The sequence below is a fragment of the Hipposideros armiger genome, unplaced genomic scaffold (assembly GCF_001890085.2).
Source record: "Hipposideros armiger isolate ML-2016 unplaced genomic scaffold, ASM189008v1 scaffold_13, whole genome shotgun sequence".
In the NCBI taxonomy this organism is placed as follows: domain Eukaryota; kingdom Metazoa; phylum Chordata; class Mammalia; order Chiroptera; family Hipposideridae; genus Hipposideros; species Hipposideros armiger.
Window position 1 is genome coordinate 4,546,460 of NW_017731363.1, and position 16,849 is coordinate 4,563,308.

At 45.7% G+C, this 16,849-nt stretch overlaps 1 protein-coding gene across 5 annotated transcripts in view; it reads right to left on the reverse strand.

The window, feature by feature from the left end:
- Nucleotides 1–16,849, reverse strand: part of SH3KBP1 (SH3 domain containing kinase binding protein 1) — a 353,239-nt gene that overhangs the window by 39,115 nt on the left and 297,275 nt on the right. For all 5 annotated transcript variants that reach the window (XM_019667291.1, XM_019667284.1, XM_019667278.1 and 2 more), the window contains one exon: nt 7,722–7,807. In XM_019667291.1, coding sequence (XP_019522836.1) covers nt 7,722–7,807 — 86 coding nt within the window. The remainder of the gene's footprint in view (nt 1–7,721; nt 7,808–16,849) is intronic.

The following is a 16,849-nucleotide window of genomic DNA, read 5'->3' on the forward strand; positions in this document are numbered from 1 at the left end:
CTTAGCTGTAGAGGGCAGTGTCACTGGCCCTCATATGTGGGATCCGAACCGGGGCCCTCTGGCATCCCAAGCCAGTTCTTAACCATTGCGCCACTCGGCCAGCCCTACCTGGCTTTCTTTATCCCCTGTTCCTTCCCTATAAAAATGACAGTCATTACACCTCATTTACAGATGAGAAATATACAAAAGATTCAAGATGACTAGTTGGCACCCAGTGACTTTTCGTTTCTTCTTTCCTTCCTCTTGCTGGCTCCCATTGCTATTATTTCACCACTAACCTCAGGACGATGATAGAGGGCAGACGTATATGCCCTTCACTGTACTGGAGGAATGGGGCTCACACTGGGACGTTACATACACAACTGCATTCCTCAGAAGCAACTATCTGCACATTGTACCTGAAAGAGGGGTCCAGGATTATAAAGGCACGTTCTGTCCCCAGATATTCTTAGAAAACATTCCTCAGCCTTCCAAACATTTTGTGACTATTCTACACCACAGCTGTAATCATACTTATCAATGTCTGGGCAGGCCTCACTATAAGAAAACTTTGTAAAACAGTACACTTATTTCACACCTTAAGGAAACTGATTTGTATTACTAAATGATTCCTTTACAAGCTTTTAGAGAGTATTCCTTCTTTTTTTTTAAAAAAAGATTTTATTGGGGGATTGGGAGACGGGAACAGTATTGGGGAATCGGAGAAGGCGAACAGACAGGTTGCTGTCTTTTTGTTCTTCAGTCTAGTTGTGGAGGACGTTGCTTCACTGGCCCATGTTGGTATTATCATTGACCTCTTCCCGGGTGAGGCAGTCACTTGCTGGCCTTTGGACGGCCACTCATGGCAGCTCACGCCAGCTGCCAGCCAGCCCCTCTGCAGCCTACACCGTCGCCGGCGACTCACGGCAGCCCAGCTCCAGGTTGAGCTGTTGTTCACCATCTTAGCTGTGGAGGGCGCAGCATCACTGGCCCATGTGGGATCCGAACTGGGGCCCTGCTGCTCAGAGCTGGCGTCCCAAGCCAGCTCTTAACCAACGTGCCACGTGGCCGGCCCGAGAGTTTTCTTAACACATCTAAAGCATAACGCTATTTATAAAAGAATGGTTTACTGGGCTGGCTGACTGGCGCATTGGTTAAGAGCTGGCTTGGGACGCCAGCTCTCAGCAATGGGGCCCCGGTTCAGATCCCACATGAGGGCCAGTGATGCTGCCCTCTACAGCTAGGATGGTGAACAACAGCTCAACCGGGAGCTGGGCTGCTGTGGGTCACTGGCGACAGCATAGGCTGCAGCCCCTGCTGCAGTGGGCTGCCATAAGCTACCGTGTGTGGCCAGCAGCCAGCATGAGCGGCCGGCAGCTGGTGTGAGCTGCCAAGAGCCACTGTGAGTGGCTGTCCAGAGGCCGGCGGCCGATCTGCCTCACCCGGGAAGAGCTCAAAGATAATACCAACATGGGCCAGTGAAGCGATGTCCTCCACAACTAGACTGAAGAACAAAAGGACAGCAACTTGTCTGTTCCCCTTCCCCAGATTCCCCAGCGCTGTTCCCCTCCCCCAATTCCCCAATAAAATCTTAAGAAAAGAAAAAAAAAAGAATGGTTTACTAACAACTCAGAAACAACAATATAGTGGCTATTAGTTTAAATAAACACAACTGTTTTATAAAGTGGGTCAAAAGGACACTTCTAACTCATACTTACAAATGAGTGGTGTATATATCTTTTTTGACATTGAGACCTCAAAGTGAGTGCTAAAGAAATTTCATTCAGTCTTTTTTCCTCTTGAACAGCTTGATTGAGGTATAATTTTTATACCATAAAGTTCACCTACTTTAAGAGTACAACTTAGTCATTTTTAGTAAATTCACAGAATTGTGCAACCATCACCACAGTCCAGGTTTACAGCCTTTCCAGCACCCCAAATCAATTGCCATATTTTTCCATGTATAATGCACATTTTTTTGGCCCAAATTTCTGAGGGAAAAATAAGGATGTGCATTATACATGGGTAATATTAACTCCATATCTATATAAATGTTTTTAATTCTTTTATTTATGCTTATGAGTTAAAGTGTAATGAAAATCAATAACAATATCCATATGCAAAACAATACCCTGGAATACGATAATCGGTTTTGTTGAACTTAGAGCAAATTTGCAACGACGAAGAGTTCTTGGCCTTCTATGATGCATACATATCGTAAATTTGTCACTGGTACATAAAATTTCTTGTACCTTGTATCTGTTCCTATGTTTCGTAATTATTCATTACATAAAATTTCTTGCTCCATAATATGTTAAAAAATAAATGCTAAAATTCCTTTACAATACAAGAAACCAGTACCTAAAAGTAAAGAAATAAAAATTTGAATTAAAAAATTAAAATGAAAGATTTTTTTCCCTGAAAGTTTGGGCCAAAAAGTGTGTGCTCATTATACATGGGAGCGCATTATACACCGCAAAATATGGTAGCTCTTAATAGCGTTCCCAGGGGGTAGGGAAGTGCTTTTGCATTTGCTGGTCCAAAAGAATAGGCCTAGAGGCATCTGTGAGAGACTGAGGACTAGTTGAAGTTAGTCTCCATAGCTTCCAAACCAGATCTGCGCTTCCTAAGTCTGTCAACTTTAAAGCCAGTGACACTTGGCCCCCAGATTGACTGCCATGGGAAGTGTGGGTTTGTGGGTGAGGCTAAAAACATGGAGGGGAAATCCTCAGCTTCCTCAAGTGAAGAGTGGATGGCGTCCACGTAAAGAGATGGAGTGGGGACAGTTTAATGAGATTCAAATAGAATGGAAAAAATAAACAGTCAAAACAAAGAAGGAAAGCAACTGAAGAGGAATGAGAAGGGCTTTTTCTAAAACAATTAGTTGAAACTGGATGGCTTAGTTCCCAGGCTGCTTCCCACCTGGACACTGGCTGCCAGTGCTTTAGTGGGAAAGGAACTGAAAAGCTCCATAGTATTGAAGTGTAACAATAAATCCCACCATGCCGTGGAAACTACAATATATGGCATAATAAAAATAAATGTTATGGCACTTGACTTCGCGGCCTATAATCTCCCATTCAATCGGAACAGATTCTTCCATCAGCAAGAGAAAACTGGACAATTTAATTTTCATTTCTATTCATGTGCAGGCCTGTGTTGGAGCTCATCCATGTTTTCTATTATGTTCCTTGAAATATGCCTGCGTCGTTTGATACAAACAATATCTCACACTGACATCAACAACTTAGTTTGGGACCAACTGATTTCATTCTAAATTATCACAGATGACAGATGCTGGTAGCTGCCCACAAGAGATCTGAAAAAGCCATGTTCTCTAATTTAATATTATAATAATTTAAAATTATAGCTTTATTAAGAGGAAACACACGTATTTATAGCTAACACTGATGATTTCTAATGGTTTTCAGGACTGTGTCCTGCTATTCGCTGCAGCCCACATTTGGACAGCTTCAATTGTCTGAAACACTAACAAAACACTCTGGTACAAATAATTTCCTTCTTGATTCAAAGCAATGAACAAATGCCACAAAAGCAGAGAGACAGAGGCAGCCCTGAAGACAGCCAACCCCTCTGCAATGTCCTATTCTCCTTGGGAGCATTCCTGCATTTGGGCCTGAAGACATTTTGCTTAAACTCCTCTCCTCCCTCGGCCCTTGTATTGTTGCAAGATTCCACTTTTCCCTTAGATGTGGACTTTCTGCAGGATTTGGTCTTCAGTTCTAGGCGGTTTTTTTCTCACGGTAAGGATTTTATGTATCTTCTTGACTTGATCACTTCTAAGCAAACAACATTAATCATAAGCATCTCTATCTTTTTTATTTCTGCAGCCCACTATGTGATTTAAGTAATTCTGGAAGACAAGATAAGGAAGTTGGTAGAGATTTAGTATTTTTTACAGATAAAGAAGCTGAAGCTGAGAGGCTGTGTAGATGATGGAAGCTCACCCAGCCAGGAAGCAGCAGAGTCGGCAGCACCCGAGCCCAGGTCTGCAGATGCTGGCCCTGCGTTCCTCTCTCCGGGAAAGTCCTAATCTCTCTACCTGCCATCCCTGCCCGCCTCCCCAGCCTCATCCCTTCTTCAAGCACTGACACGGGGATATCAGATCAAATCTCAACATGCTTAAATGAATTCATCATGCTTTACCCCAAACCAGTTCCTCCTCCAGACATGCTTATTTCTACTCAAGACTTTTTTTCCCCCAGCCACCCAATCACAAAACCTCACAATGAACAAATCCCTCTCTCCACTTCCCCACTCCCAAATCCAGTGTGTCCCTGAGGCCTAGCAAGAATTCTCTTGCATTGCTGCTTCCACATCTAGCCCTTCTTTCACAGTCTTTTTGTGAGCAGCTTTAATTCTGGTTCTCTCTCACTGCCTCTCACCCCAACAATCAAGTAACCCGACTCCTGACACCCACTTTTCCTTCATGCCATCGGTCCCACAGAGCTCCATTTGTGATTTCTGAAGTTTGAGACCTGATCATGTCGTCTCAGTGTCTACCATAAACGACTCCCACTGCCTACAGAATAAATTACAAATCCATCCTGCTCAAACTCAATCCAGTCCCGACTTCCATTTCCAGGTTCGCCCCCACTCCATGCCCGCACAAACCGTCAGCTGCAGCCAGGCTGATCTATGCTCCACTATCAGCATTCCCCAGGTGATTTCCCTGCCCACCTCTAACTCTACCTCAGCAAATCCAACTCCAGCTCCAGGTAAGTCTGTCCTGCTTCACGGAGCCTGCCCTCACACCCTGGGAACCAAGGAGCACCCCCAACTCTGAGCAGCACTGCTTTACCACTCATCCATCATGTAGATGGATCGTCAGCGTTACCTCACTTCTCATTTGCTGTGTTAGAGGCCCAAACAGACCCAAAGACCCTGGAAGGCAGGGCCTGTGTGTGAGGGTGTTGGCAGCCCTTCAGCCTTGCACTTGAGTAGTAGGTACTCAAGTATGTAGTGGTTGATTACGTAGCGGCTGATCATCGTTTCTCACACTACAAATAACATATAAGTTAAATTTAACACAAGTTTAATATATACGTTAAATTATTGGCTTCAGGAATTATAGTTTTCTGGGATTAATATCTTTTGGCAAAATGAGAGCGAACTAAACCTCAGCATCCCTTTCTGGACTCCCAAATACAGTAATACCTTGGTTTGTGAGCATAATTCGTTCCGGAAACAAACTACTCGTATTGCAAGACATCGCTCATTTACCAAGTTAAAATGTATTAGAAATGTTGGCTCGTCTTGCAGAACACTCGCAAACCACGTTACTCGCAATCCAAGGTTTTACTGTATATACAACTGGTGCTTTCACAGTGTGAAAAGCTTCCATAGACTAATCCCCCTCCATCAATGCCCCCAACATATCCAAACTAGCTTGTCAGACTGAAAACCATGGGATTCATAGTGTGGCAATAGCCACCTTAGTCATCTCCAGACCCAAAGAAAATAAAGGTCAAAGGCCAATGTTCTTCACAAGCAAGGCATGGCCCGTGTATTCTGGAGGTAAGGGAATACTGCCCTTCTTGCGGGAAGCCCTATGGTACTTTAAAAGACACTTGGCCCACGGGCCGCCCTGCCCTAATACGGGGCCCCAATGCTAAACTGCAGTGGTAGAAGCAGAACTTAACCAGGCTCATTCCAGTGATTCCTCCGCATTCCTTCTCACTCACAGCCAATCTCTGCTCTGCTCTTCCCTGCCCTTTAACCAGGAGGAACGATACAGCGCACCAGCGTTTCTATTATTATTGCATCAGGCCAAGCTGTCAGAAGCTTTTGGTCAAGCTTCCTGACTGGACTTCTCAAAAGCTGACTGAGGATGTAGAACAGTTTCTGGAAACAGGGCAAGTACTTCTGGTGTTTCTGGTCACAATGACACATCCTCCCCCAGACACTGCAGGTCAGCAGTTGGGAAGATGCGACTCTATCAGCAGGGTCAGAGGAAAGGCACCCCAGCAGGGGAGTAACCCCAGGCGGTGAGAAGGCTCATGCTAGGCGCTCTGCTGCCTCTTACAAGGCCTGCCAACTGTCAGACCTTTGTTTCTAAATTGAGTGGCCAATGCAAATGATGCAAGAAATCTTCCATGTCCAATCAATCCCTGATAGTAGCTGCCAGAGGTTAGGGAAGGGGAGGGGGCAGGAAGGAGGTGGGCATGGTTATCAGAGGGCAACAGGGGGATCCTAGTGGTGATGGAATTTCTGTATCTTGATTGTGGGGGTGGATACACATACCTACACCTGTAACAAAACTACATAGAACTAAATACACACAGGTACTAGTAAACCTGGGGAACCTGGTGGATTGTATCGATGTCAATATCCTGGTTGTGATCTTGCACTACAGTTTCATAGGATGCTACCGTTGGAGGAAACTGAGTAAGGGTATGTGGGTCTCTCTGCATTATTTCTTACAACTGAGTGTGAATCTATACTTATTTCAAAATTTCATTTAAAAGAGGCAAATTCCAAAAGGTGGCCCTATTATGTAGAATATGAGAGAGTGCTAACTTATGACCATGATAGGTACAAATAAAAGATGTAAAGCTAAAAAAAAAATTGAGTCCTTGAATCTGGACTTCTTAAAAGGGCTCTCACCCAATTCAGACCATCAGTGGCCTCAACCAGCACATATGTGACCTCAAACCCATCCACACATAATCCCCAAAAGACGCTCTGACTTTTTTTACCCACAGAGACTTTAGCTACCTTCCAATTTATCACATGGTGGTATCTCGACCTTGGGAAAACTCACTCATATTCTAAACTAAGTGGCAATTATCACACCAAGGCTCATTTTAAACTCAAAGTCAAAACACTTAGTGCTGTGTTTATAATGAACTCTGCCATTTTGCTTTTCCCCCACTCACCTTTTTACACTAAGTAGTAAATCATTGGAAAATATGGATATAAGTTCTAATGCCCACTTTTACAAAAAGGTGTATTCATCATTTCTTTTCATTAGAACTTGCAAGGAATTTCTCATAAGACCAAGGAGATTGAAAATCCCAGGCATTGCATTTGCATGTGGGAACCACCACCATCCCTTGTTTTTGTTTTGTTTTGTTTTTGTTTTTAATTGTTAGTTTCAGGTGTACAGAACAATGCAATAGTTATCCTTTTCACCCTCACAAAGTAACAACTCTCCTCCCCCCATCTACTGCCCTCCCACCCCCGATATCATGCTTATCGATTACAATTCCATTGACTCCATTCCCACTCTCTACTCCATGTCCCGTGACTATATATGTATATATAATTACAGTTGACATACAATATTATTCAACATCAGCTTCAGAAATACAGTGTGGTTGGGCAGGCCTCCACACCGACCATGAAGTGGTCTCCCCCACCAGACATGAGTCCATCTGGCCCCTCAAGAAATATCTACAACATTATTGATTATAGTCCCCAGACTGTCTTTTCTATCCCTGAGGCCATATTGTCGTTACCAATTTGTATTGTCTCATCCCTTCCCTTTCTCCTTCATCCCCACCCCTTCCCAACTAACAACGCTCAGTTTTTCCTCTGTGTCTCTGAGACTATCTCCGTCCACGTTTACATAACCGTAACACCTGAAACCAACAGAGGGCTGTTAGCCTTGCATTTAAATAGCTGTGTTAGTGTTCATCAGGTTGCTTGAAGAGGCAAACACTGCTCTGCCATTCTTTCAAAATTGTGCACAGAGAAGCAAGAACGCTCTCCTTACTCACCGATGTCATTGCTGCGGTCTGTGAGATCCTTGTCCAGGATGCTGGGTATTGAGCTGCCCACCAAGTCAATCTTTGGACCGTCACCCCTACATTAAAAACACAAGTCCAGGCATTTAATAATTGGTGTGTGCCCTTGTCATTTTGTCAGCTTTCTTGCTGCACACAGGATAAGGAGTGTGCTGTGCCTGGGGCAGGTGGCACTGTCGCCTGTGAGGAAGCCAGTGGGAGCCAACAAGCTATCCAGCCACATGGGCCTTGGTGCAAAGCAGCGGATGCCCCCCTCTTCAGCACACATTTTCAAAGATGGCTATTTTAATAATGACTGTTCAGCAATGCACCTTCAGCCACAAACTCTCCTGCTGGTACACAGGGTACAACATAGGCCCTGCTCCCGCCCCATGGCTAAATAAGAATCAGCAAACGATAACTGGGAGCTTTCCTTTTAAGGAGCAAGGAATGTAGCCAATGCTGCTTGTCAAAGGTCGATTACTTTTAACCTTGAGAAAAAGGTTTTCTGGCCTGGGGCTGAGGCACCGGCCAGGCTGTTGACAGGCACAAGGTGTCAAGTTGAGATCTGGCAGCCTGAAAGCTGGCACCGGGGCATAGGCCTATAAAATTAGACAGCTCTTGGGTGGATGCCCCCATGCCCATCAGGACACAAGAGACTTCCCTGTGTATCTCGGCTAGGAGCAGCCCTTGGGGACAGGAAGGGGTCCCCAAGATGATGAGAGAAACAGCCCACTCATGCATGAGTGGAAGATGCCTCCAAATTTTTCCAAAAAGGGTAACTTTTGGGGCCCTTTTGGGAAGGATGAGCCCCAAACAAGATTATCCGAGGTCAGTGATGGCAGTGGAATAGGAAAAGATCCTTGCCTATAAAATGATAGGGGGAAGCCAAGCACTTGTTCCCAGGAAAGCAACAGAAATAGTCCATCTCCTGGCTCCTGGTAGTTATCGTGGCCTGAGGCCAAACTACATAATGAGTAACAGATTTACTCAAGGAGTACTTGTGAAATACCTATCATGCTGGGGGTATCGAGAGGGCCAAGCCAGGTGGTACCTACTCTGGAGGGACTCATGGTCTAAATGGGAGAAAGAGACAGACAGACAAGCACAAGCCCGCATGGCACAGGCTGTGTAAGATACAGGCCCATCAAAGTCCTATGGGGAAAAGTGCTGGGTCAGTGCAGGGCATCTGCATGGCAGTCTCTGGGTACATGGAGGAGGTGGTGTGGCAGTTGGGCCTCAGAGGAAAAGGGAGAGAGGACATATCAGTAAGACATGTGATTGAGCAAGGACCCAAGGATAGTTAAGGGTGCCCAGAGTAGCCAAGGGTCCCAAGGCTAAAGCCTGAGGTCCCAGGAGAGTAGTGAGTGGAGAAAGGTAGGCAAAGGTCAGACTGCTGGGCTGAGTACAACAGGGTTCAGTTTGTCCTGGAGGTAACAGGAGACGAAGGGAAAATGGAAGCAAAAGATCTATAAACCTGGAGGTAAGAGAGGGTCATGACACAGCTGACTCCTGGGTTTCTCGCTCAAGAATGGTGGTGGTGGTAGCATTCGGTGTGGCATGCATATCCTGTGATGGTGGAGAGGCCCAATGGAAGGAAGTCCCCATTTGTTCTTAAAACAACAAGACTGACTCTTAACCTCAAGGATAACCTCAAGCACCCTCAACCAAAAACAAGCAGAGGTGAGAATTCTAGGAACCAGGGCTGGGCCAAACGGTTTGGTCTTCCCCAAGAGATTTGCTGGGCTTTGCAGAGCTTGGTTGAAGTGAAAGTTTAAGGAGAGTGTGGACTCCTGTATTTGGAAAGGAAAAGCAGCTTGGCCTTCACAGCAGAGCCTGTATTTCCCACCTCACCCCAACCACCTAAGGCGAGGTTTCCAGGGCAGATTCCCTCTCCAGCCCCTGGCCCCACAGGGCATACTTCTCAGACAGACCCCAGGCCAACAGGAACGGGGGGGGGGGGGGGGGGGCAGGCAGGGCCCAAGTATCCACTGATTTGAATGTAACTTTCGGAATGAAATATTTTAAAAATGTAGTATTATCAGCAGGAAAGCATTTTCATTTTTAAAAGTTCTTGAGGGCCCTTAATGTTATCCTCTGGTATCTCTGGAGCCTGAATGATTTGGTGCGGTCATCCTCCAAACTAACAGATCAGACCCAAGTTATACTCAGAGCCAGACAGTTCTGTCCTGTTGAGGACACAACCAAGAACCAAAACTTAAGAGAACGTGTTCTGTCTGGGGAGAGAGGTCACTCAGGCAAGGAAAGTCCAGTTGATTTCACTGGGCTTTTATTTTTTTAACCAAATGGGAAGATGGTTTGAGGTGACACCGCGTGGGCAACAGGGGAGAAAAATCAGAGGGGGTGTTGGTGGGGAGAAGGAACTCTGTGCATCAGTCATCTACATCCCAGAACAAGTTGGATGCTTCAGAAGATATGGTTTATTCATGTATTTTGGTAACTGAATCCTGGAGCCGCCATTTCCCTCTTTGATTGAAAACTAGAAGCTTCCAGTCAAATGTGAGCCTATCTCGAGGGACTGTAGAGAACCCTATTGCACATTTCAAGCATACTCTGTTTTCTGGAGCTTCACTTTATTGTGCTTCACAGATATTGCAATTTTTTCCCACAAATTGAAGGTTTGTGGCAGCCCTGCACAAAACAAGTCTGTGGGCGCCATTTTTCCAACAGGCTCAGGTGATGGTTAGCATTTTTTAGCAAGAAACTGTTTTTTAAATTAAGGTATGTACATTGTTTTTAGACAGAATGCTATTGTACACTTAGACTGCAGTATAGTGTAAACGTAACTTTGACATGTACTGGGAAACCAAAAAACTCCTGTGACTTGCTTTACTGCAATATCTGCCTTATTTTTGCTTTATTGCGGTGGTCTGGAACTGAACCTGCAATATCTCTGAGGTATGCCTGCACTGTGCTCATCTCATCTGGGGCCGTATTACGCTTCCCCTTTATTGTCATGCTGAACCATTTTCTTTTATATGCATTTTTGAATCTACCTCAGGCCTTTGGGGAATGGTGCAGGGTAAAAAGAAGTAATTTTAAAGAATGAGATGTGTATCAATAGCATTTAAAACATTCATCTGCTTTGGACCAGTCTGGGAGTCTATGCTAAAGAAATATTCTGAAATACCCAAATGGGTTTTGCAGATCAATATGTTTGTCACGGTCTTACTTGTAATAAGGAAACACTAAAAAGAACTAGAATCTTTCATAAATGGGGGAATAGAGGAATAGCCTATGGTATTTGATGGTCTTTTATATAGCCATTGAAATGATATTCATAAACAGTTATGACAACAAGAACAAATGCTTATGATGTTACAATGTCAAGGGACAAAGGCAAATTTAAAACGACATACAACTCAATGCACATACACTCATGTGCCCTTATGATATATTAAAAAGAGGGATTTTTTTTAAGACTGGAAGAATATTTAGTGGTTATTCCTGTGTAGTCTGATGGATGATTTCTAGCACTCAGTTCAGCACCTTGTACATGGCAGGGGCTCAAAAACACTTGTGCAATTAATGAACATTTGCCCTTTTTTTTCTGAAATAGGAATTCATTACGTATTTGTACAATGCATGCAATTGTTTCCCAAAAGATGAAGTTGTATGACATTCAGTATGATCATACCTATGTAAAACCGATGAACCAAACCAAATCATACCTAGGAAAAAGATGTGAAAAAACCAGTCCAAAGTGTTAATAGTAGCTGTCTCTGGGACAAGATTATAGGTGAATTTTTCCTGCCTTTTAAAGTTCACTGTTAATAATAGAGACTTGCACAATTCATACACCTTCCATTCTCTCTCTTTTCTCCCCAACGGTATCATCAAGATAAAAGGTGAGCTTGCCTGGCCCCTGCTACGAATTCTTTAAGAATCTCCCTGACCACAGGTGCCTTTGTGATCACCTGTGACCACATCTGGAACTCACAGGGTGGGGGGTGGGTGTGGAGTTACAAATCCTAGACTGAGAGGTCCAGGTCATGAGGGACCGCCCTGAAGAAACAGGCTACACCATCCCTGAGCGACCCCTCTCCAGATTCTCAGGCACCAGTCACATTGTGACAGGAAGGAGATTGGGACCCCCTCCCCCCGCCCATCTCTCTGGGCACTAATTCCTCATGCCAAGAGCCAGCTACAGGCTTTAGCTAAATTTACCTTCTATACAGGGCCAGAAGCAAGCCTATTTTGAAAACACAGTAGGTGTAGTTTTAAAAAAGGTTCTGATCCTTCCAAGTAGGGAAGCTGCAGCTGGTGTTTTGACAGTGCTCAGACTGTGGGTGGGGAAGCATTTTACAATGTCTATTTGTAAATGCCTTTCACTATATTTATAGACTCTTACAACAATGCTAATGAATTTCAGTTCTGAAAAATACCAGGATTTCTGAAATTCTCCAAAGCACGTTTGGAGTGGCTGACGTCCTCCATGGTCCTTGTTCTCCTCCAGTCTGCTCAACACATAGGTACCATTTTGGAAAAAAGGATGTTACTAAATTCAACAAAAGTGGAAAAAGCCCACCCTTCTGTAATTTACTAGCTCCTGTGAGGGTTTTTGTATGATGAGCTTCTATGCCCACGGCTGTTAAACAAAAGGAGAAAATGAAAGAAAGCAGGCCTATTACCATGTATCCAAAGATGTTAGAACAAGGTTGCCCTTACTCATTTCTGATTTTTAAATCAAAATAGTGTTATTTTCTTGTATTTTTCTCAGCAGTTTTGGTTACGGACACTTAAAACATGTGACATGGGTAGGCAACTGGCCGCTAAGGGTCCCCTTGCTTTCCTGGGCAGGGAACCTCCATCGCAGAGAACAAGTTGACCAGCCCAAAGACATCCAGGAGGACTAAGTGGAACCTACAATAACAGCAGCAGCTACTATTTACTGACTGCCCACCACAAGCCAGGCATGAGGATTAGCCCCTTTCATACATTATTCAATTGTCAAAACCACCCCCTTAAGTATCTACTCTGCCTGGCAGACATGGAGCCGCGCCATCCTGAGGCCCCTCTCAGTAAAGGGCTGAGTATCTCTGCTTCTGAGAGTGCTGTCTGCCCCTGCAGAGACCATCCCAGCTGCAGAGAGCCTCCTCGGCCAAGGCCCTCCCTTTCAATGGTGGACTATACCCCACAGTATGAAAATATTGGCCATTTCAGCCCAACACAGGACAACCTGGAGGGACCATTTTAGCCCCAAAGTTCCCTTGGAGTTGGCCGAGGCTTTGGTGAGCCAGTATCACAACCCGATGTCTCCCGCTGGCCAACGCTGCTTCCTTCTCCTCTCAATGGGCACTGAGCCCTAAAACAGACCTTGCATACTAAACGCTGCCTCAGAGTCTGCTTCCCGGAGAATCCCACCTGTGATGCCCTTATTTTCATTATGTAGATCAGGAAGTTGAGGCTCAGGGACATTAAGTCACTTGCTGACAAAAGGTCATAAAAGTAGTAGAGTGGTGGGGTCTGGATTTGAACCTACTCACTTGAGCCCAGAGCCCAAGCTCCCGACCACTTCTCAAAGCTGCTTCACTCAGCCTCCTGGTCATGGGGCTGGTGAGTCACAGAGGACACCAGGAAGCCTGTGTCAGCGCAGCTCACTGCCAGCTGGGTAAATCGCCTTTGATCCCTGCGTTAAAAAGTACTAATAAGAAACAAAAATCACACACCTGAACCACCCAGAGGGCCTGCTCTTCTCACTCAGACTTGAGACATGAGACAGGGTACGTGCACAGTCGGAAATGTGGAAGATGCACCATGTACATCCCTTGAGAACATGAGCTCAGCCAGTGGCATGGCCCAATTTAGCCCAAGTTGGGACAGTTAAGCCAAGACATGTGGCCTGGAAAAGGTGTTGGGAGTGCACAGGAAGCCAAGGCAAGCAAACAAGTAAATAAGTAAATTAGCAGCAGCATTAACAGCAGCAACAAAAACCACCAAAAAGATGCCACAACGCATCTGGAAGTGAGTGGGGATGACGGGGGAAAGAGTGAACCCATTGATCCCACTGAGCAAAAGATCCCAAGGCCAAATCATGATTCTTTTTGGCAGTCCTACCTCCCTGCCCTCAGAAAGACCTATTACCATAATGTCAATGTTTGGGCTTTAACTACCTAAAAATTGTTACAGGGGGAAGAAAGTTGGGAAGAGAAGGAAAGAAAAAGAAATAGAAAACCTCTGTCCCCTGCACTCAGGAAACCACAAAAGTGCACGCCGGAAATCCTCCATTTCTCTCCAGCTTTCATCCCACCTGGGATTTGTCAACTTGTATGGACGATGGCAGATGTTGAATGTGAAGATCCTAGAGAAACGACTTGAGTTACCTTGTCTCTTTCTTGCTCCAACTCTGCAACCATGTTTTATCACCTTCACCTACCTAATATAAAACCACCACTTCCTATCATTCACCTCCCTTGTCTGGTCCAATCGTGCTCTGGGGATGTGAGGCCAATGGAAGTGACCACTTCCTTCCTGGCTTTCCTGCTTTCTTGGCTGCCTGCTCATAACATCTCAGACTTAGGCTCTGACTACCAAAGCTGGGTACAGACTACCCAGCTCAAGCCCCCCCATTTTATTTTGGGCAAGGGACCTGTGCTCCAAGGGCAGGAGTGGTGTGCCCAAGGCCACGCAGCTAATCAGTGGCAGAGCTGAAACCGGATGGAAGCTTCTTGACACCCGGTCCTATCTTTGCCCACCCACCACACTTGGAATGGCAATAATCAAAATGAGCATCCACATGCACATGATCGATGCTTCTAGAGATTTGTCGCTCTCTCAAATAAATAACTATAATATAAAAGAGCTCCACCTATCTGTGAAGGTAGCAACGTGAAGTCGTTTTTCCAAAGTGGTCTGCATTGGGACGTTACTGCCCAGGGAGGTTGAATCCTCCCATCAGGAAAGGACAAAACTGTAGCAGCAGTAAGCCCAGTTTCCTTCACTCATCAGCAGGAAGGAGGGCAAGAGGAGCTTCCCTCCCTTTTCCCAGAAATGTGGATCCAAAGGTCCTGCTGGTATCTGTGGAGTCCCTACATATCCACCTGGTAGCCAAAAATGTCTCAGGAATCACAGGCACTTTTTGTCTGTGAACTTTCTATTTAAATGCAGGACAGCCTGAGCCAGGCCAGGGGCACAAGGAACGGGTACCCGAGTGGTTTTCCTGGCAACTGCCCTTGCACTGCGTCCTTGTTTGGATGAGCACAAACAAGCTTGGCTATTTATAGTTGGTGAAGACACGTTGGAAGGTGATATGACATTGCCCACTCAATTCCCCTCCAAATTTCTGTTCTTTGTGCAGACTCTGCAAGTATGTAGGGAGGCAGGCCTCACTCCAGAGCCCATCCAGGGCACAACAAACCCACAACCCCATAAGGCCAAAGGACGATGACATTTGCAGCCCTCATCAGCAAACCCACAGTTGGGCATCTCAGAGAGGCAAGGGGCTTTCAAGATGCCCGGAGGAGGAGGAATTCATCATCTCGCAACTCTGAGAAAAGTTTGTGAGGTGCCACTTGGAAGGAGAACGTTTAAAGAAATAGCCCGTGGAAAAAGCACTATATGAACGAATTATCTCTATGCCTGTGTGAGGTGTCACTACCTCCTACTGCTTCCTCACCTTATTCTGGCCTTCGCTGTAGGAAACTCAATGTGTCTCAGTCTGAACTGGGACTTAACCCTGTCACTACTGTTGGTTCTCGCTGAAGGGAATAAAATTCATTCTAGGTGTGAGTGGAAAAAAGTAAAGAGAGAAGGTTATACATACAAATGAAATGAGGTCAGCAAATAATGCAGACATCCCTACAATGTGACAAGGAATTTTTCCCTGTGCTCTATGGGAGTGCTGTGCTCCAGAAATCAACTATGCTCCCTCAGTACCCAGCCCTACTGAGTCCTTACTCCCCTGACTCTCTCGCTGCCTCTGGGGGAGGCTGCTCAAGCTTCCACCCCCTAGAGACCTGCTGTGCTGTCTGAGGGGGGTCCATGTTTCCTCACTCCCTCTGCCAGTGCTACTGAGCATGACCGGCTCGCCACTACGTGGGAAACCCCTTCCCACCAACTTCGCCCATTGAGCTCTCACAAGAGAGGAAAGAAGTATGCATGGCTTCGCTGAGTAGCTCTCAAATGCCCTGCAGGAGGTCAGGGGCCTGCGATGTACTGACTGGCTTGTTGAAATCTGTATACTTGGGCAAAGCAGGCCTCACTGGGCCATTTTCAGAGGCAAAAACTGAGACGTGGGGAGGTAGGTACGCACCTTGCCCAAAGTCACAGGGTAAATAAGTAGTAGGGTTTTGAGCTGGTGTGCCTGGCTTCAAATCAGTGGGTGGACAGGAACCATGTCTGGCCTGGTTGCCAAAGTTAACTGCTACCTAGAAGAGGTCCTGGCTAAGTGTAGGCACTTGATAAGTATCTGAAGGGAATGAATGAACACGCACGCACGCGCGCGCACACACACACACACACACACACACACACACACACACACACACTGTTCTCATCACTGAATCCATATCTAAACACCCATTTTCCATGTTTTTTCCATAACCAAGTTTCTCACAAGAATCTACCCATGTTTAACTGCCTACCCATTCTCTCTCCAACTCACCCCATGTCTGAATTCTGCCCCCACCCATTGTACAGAAACCACTCGACTGGGATCACCAAGGGCCAACTAGTGACTAAAGCCCTTGGGCGCCCTTCCGTCTGTCCTGGTGCTCACTATGGCAGCGGTTCTTATGGCATGGCCAGCTAACCAGTAGCATCAGCTCTGGGAGCTTGATAGAAATGCAAATTCTCAGGCCTTAAGCCAGCCATACTGAATTAGAAACTTGGAGGAGCAGCTTAGCAGCTTATTAAATCTATGTTTTAATAAGGCCCCAGGAAATTCCAGTGCACACGCAACTGTGAGGCCCACTGAGCAGTAGTTGCTCCACATTCTCTTCTTCTAGTTTCCATGATATCACACTCCACCTACCCTTTTTAACGGCTCCACCCTTTAAATAACAATTTCCCCCACTGCTGTCTTTACTCTTGCCTCTTCTCCATAGGCTCCTGGAGTGATTATAGCCACTCCATGCTTGTAACTGCCATCTCTGGAGCCCATC